This window comes from Marmota marmota, unplaced genomic scaffold (assembly GCF_001458135.2).
Source record: "Marmota marmota marmota unplaced genomic scaffold, marMar, whole genome shotgun sequence".
Classification (NCBI taxonomy): domain Eukaryota; kingdom Metazoa; phylum Chordata; class Mammalia; order Rodentia; family Sciuridae; genus Marmota; species Marmota marmota.
In genome coordinates, this window is record NW_025999941.1 from 18900373 (window position 1) to 18904769 (window position 4397).

The 4397-nt window shown below is 38.8% G+C and overlaps 1 protein-coding gene across 8 annotated transcripts in view; it reads left to right on the plus strand.

Annotated features, from left to right (window-relative positions):
- The window catches only part of Slc25a26 (solute carrier family 25 member 26), a 139303-nt gene that overhangs the window by 10188 nt on the left and 124718 nt on the right, over positions 1 to 4397 (plus strand). For 6 of the 8 annotated variants that reach the window (XR_001504443.2, XM_015494508.2, XM_015494511.2 and 3 more), the window contains exons 2-3: positions 45 to 201; positions 4010 to 4119. Coding sequence is in view for 7 of the 8 variants with exons in the window: in XM_015494508.2 (XP_015349994.1) it covers positions 45 to 201; positions 4010 to 4119 (267 nt within the window). In the remaining variant the exon portion in view is untranslated. The remainder of the gene's footprint in view (positions 1 to 44; positions 202 to 4009; positions 4120 to 4397) is intronic. The other 2 variants (XM_015494514.2, XM_015494515.2) reach the window with 1 other exon arrangement.

Genomic DNA, 4397 nt, shown 5'->3' on the forward strand with positions numbered 1-4397 from the left:
CCCCCCCCCCCCTTTTTTTTTTTTTTTTTTTTTTGTTTTTAAAGGCTGGTGGGGTAGCAGGTGCCTCTGTTGACTTGATATTATTTCCTCTGGATACCATTAAAACCAGGCTGCAGAGTCCCCAAGGATTTTATAAGGCTGGTGGTTTTCGCGGAATATATGCTGGTGTTCCTTCTGCTGCTATTGGATCCTTTCCTAATGGTAAACATGACATTGATATTCTTACTGCTATAAAGCCAAGATAATAGGATTTATTTTCAGAATGGTATGAGGGGATACATAGTTCCTTCTGTGTTGTAACTAATCTTCTGATTTTATTTTCCATTGTTTAACCCACAATTTTTGAATAGGTAGCACTGGGGATTCCCTTACAGTATCTTTGTAATAGAAAAACAATTTCCCAGCGACTCAGGAAGCTGAGGTAGGAGAATCACAAGTTTGAGGCCCACGTGGGCAACTTAGCAAGGCCTTGACTTAAAGTGGAAAAGGGTGGAGATGTAGCTCAGTGGTAGAGCACCTCTGAATTTAGTCCCCAGTACAGAGAGAGAAACAGGAACAACCTTGCTTGCATATTGGAATCTCCTGGGCTTTAAACAATACTGATGCCTGTGTTTCACCCTCAGAAATAGGTTCTGGGTCTTGTCTGACAATCAGCAGTTTTTGTTAGCTTCCCAGGTGATTCTAGTATGGAGCCAAGTTGGATAACTTGGACTCGCCTGATCACTGAAGAGTTTAAAATACTTGGAGATTCTTGTGTAGCAGGTGAGCTCAATCTTTTAGTCTTTTAATTGTACTTAGATGATGCAGGTGTTTTTTACAGGCTTCCACCTGATATTCTGATTTCAGCATCTTTTTTTTTTTTGTACCGGGGATTGAACTCAGGGGCACTGAGCTACATCTCCAGCCCTGTTGAGTATTTTATTTGGAGACAGGGTTTCACTGAGTTGCATAGCGCCTCGCTTTTGCTGAGGCTGGCTTTGAACTTGCGATTCTCGTGTCTCAACCTCCTGAGCCTCTGGGATTACAGATGTGCAGGTGTGAGCCACTGCTCCCCGCTTTCAGCATCTTTGTTTTGATTTTGAAGTCATGTGACTTATGGCCCTCTTATTCTGCAACAGTATAATCTGTTTTATGGAATCTACTTCTTGGTACATGTCTTGCTGATACTTTTCTCATTTCAGTTGTTTATTTTGCAGTGCTGAGGATTGAACCCAAGGCCTCATGCATGCTGAGCAGGTACTCTGCCACTGAGCCACATCCCTAGCTGGTGATGAATGCTTCTTGTGGCACTGAAAATAAACTAAACCAATAATAACAAAAAGGCACACAATACACATCCATAAAATCACAGTCCTAGAAGATTCTTAAATTCTGGGTTTTGATTTATTTTTTCAGGATAATTCATAAGAAATTTTTCCTCTTAGGTTAATCTGACCTTTAAGTGCCAGATCTGTGAGCATATCATTCACATAAAGATTGTACCACAAATAATAGTATTTCTGTCCTTTTGTTTATTACTTCCCTTCTCCTCGCCCTGCAGCCTGTTGAACAGCAAGCTGTTTTGGGTTTATATTGACTTTTTGTATGCCTTAATACTTTGAGTAATTGGTTATAACAAGTTATTATTGAGCACCTATTCCATGTCAAGCATGGCTCTAAGGGTGTGAGGGGCATGGATATGTCCCAAGTTTGTCCACATTGGACTCACCTGATCACTGAAGAGTTTAAATACTGATTCCTGTGGCTCACCTCAGAGATTATGATTTAATCCATCTGAGGTATGTCCTGGTCATTGGTGGTTTTAAAAAATTCCAAGGCAATTCTAATATGCAGACAAATTTAAAAACCTTTGAGCTAGGGAATTGTACAGGAATATGTCACTAAGTCCCCATTTTTTGGTCACAGATTTATTTGGTTTTCTCCTTCACCTATACTCATTGTTCTTTGGATCTTTGTCTCTTACATATTACACAAAAGCATTCCTGTGGGTTAGGTGTAGTATTAGTTGTAGTCTTAGAGTATATGATGGTGTCTCAATGATCACAGGATTATTTTACATTCTTTACTGAGGATTTACATACAGAATGTGGTTTTGAACTTGTGTGTGGGGGTGTGTGTGCAGAATGGGGGCAGTGGTATCTTTTTTGCCTTTCTTGCTTTTTTTTTTTGCCATCCACACAACTTCAGCAGATGGAGGGTGCAAGAGAAGTCAAAGCTTTTTTTTAAAATTCTTTTGCTGTCTTCCTACAGATTTTGAATGAATTGCATTTTCCTTTCTGCTTTCTTTTGTCTTTAACTGTTGGTTAAGGTTCTAGTCTAGGTACAGAATGCCACAGAAATCTTCAGAGCTGAGGGGTTGGCATGGAGGGGACAGAAGATTGAAAGACCCATATTGAAGGCCCACATTTAGGAGCCTTATTCCCTTTATTTTTATTAATTTTTTTAGGTGTAGATGGACACAATAGCTTTATTTATTTTTATGTGGTGCTGAGGATCGAACCCAGTGCCTCACACTTGTGAGGCAAGTGCTCCACCACTGACCTACAGCCCCAGCCACTTTATTCCCTTTTTAATAGCACATGTAAAGAAAGTATGGCATGTTTTTTTTTTTTTTTGCTGGGGGCGGGGGATGGGCTAGAAGAGACTCTTATCAGATAGCCCATTTCTCCTTGTTTGATTACTTGCTCTGATCCTCATTTGGAATTTTATTGTGCCATCATTTTTCATCAGTGGAGTCTTTTTTGGATGCTGTGCACTTGGGGACAGGGGTTGAAGGTTACAGACCTAAAAGACATGAAGTATCACACAAGTAGTCACAAAATTGGGCAAGCTTGAGGCAGCTGACCATGAAACTTAGGAAGTTTTAGTACTTTCTTCCTTTGCCTTGGGGTGGGTATAGAGATGCTAGTAGCTGCAGAACCTACAGCTGAATGCCATCAGGGATATTGTAGTGGGCCAAAGTGTGACAAGCTGTATGAAGAACACACGGGAACAGGCCTTTGTTAACTGTGCCAGGTCCCTGAATTGGTAGTGACTTCTGTGGACTGTGGGCCTGCATATTTGTTGGCAGCCTCAGATCACTGAGTTTTACTATCAGGCAGTTTTTCTGAGTGTTTCAGACTTGAATGATATATTCTAATGTCCTTCAAAAGATGAATTTGTGATTCCTTTTTCTTTCATTCTTTATCTTTTATGGACATGATAAACACTTTCTGATTAACAGTACAAGGTTTAAAGCCCTCATGTGCAGCTATAATTAGTTCATGGTGATAGAGATAGCTCTTCTGAGATTTTGATTTCCAGTTCTAATTAAGCATTTGATTGTTTCCTTGTTGTAGGGGTAGCTTGATGTAGGAGGGTGCAGTGGCGCACATCTGTATTCCCAGCAACTTGGAAGACTGAGGCAAGAGGATTGCAAAATCAAAATAAAAAATAAAAAGCCTGGGGATTAGCTGGGCACAGTGGTGCACACCTTTAATCCCAGCAACTTGGGAGGCTGAGGCAGGAGAATTGCAAGTTCATAGCCAGCCTCAGCGGCTTAGCGAGGCCCTAAGCAATTCTGTGAGACTCTGTCTCAAAATAAAAAATGGGCTGGGGATGTGGCTTAGTGGAGGACACCACTATTCAATCCTTAGTGCCACGAAAAAAAAAAATTGACATTAAAAAGTAGCTATGGCTATTTTGGGTAACCAGCAATAATAAAGCATTATAGAATACACGTTGTATTTTAAGTAAAGGCATATGTTCATATTTTTGACTTATTTATAAACCAGTGTAGATGTTTGTTTTATGACCAAGTGTGAGATCACATTGTCTGCATTTTTCTAATTTGGGATTGGGCATGTAATATGGGCTCAGTAAATTCTGAAAGAGTAATGGAAAAAAGTTACGTTTGTCTGTTGTCTCATATTGTAATAATTATTGTCATACCTTTCGGAAAAAACTATTTCTTTATGGTGGGAATGTGTATTTAAGCTTTGTAAAAAGACTGGCTTGTTTTAAATTTCAGCTGCTGCATTTTTCCTCACCTATGAATATGTGAAATGGTGTTTGTACACTGATTCATCTTCGTATTTGATGCCTGTGAAGCACATGTTGGCTGCCTGTGCTGGAGAAGTGGTGAGTTGCAAGTTAGTATGTGATAGACTTCAGAAATATAAATCATGCATATACTTTTTTTTGGTACAAATTTATTTTTTTAAAATTTATTTTCAAATGATACATAAAAATGCAAAAATTGTGCCTGTTTAGGGGATACCATGTAACATTTCAATATATGTATATGCTGTCTAATGTTTAAATACTTCTTGACATTTTTTATTTTTTATTTTTATTTTTATTTTTTTGGATGGACAGGATAGAATTTTATTTTGATATTATTGCATTTTCTTTCTTTC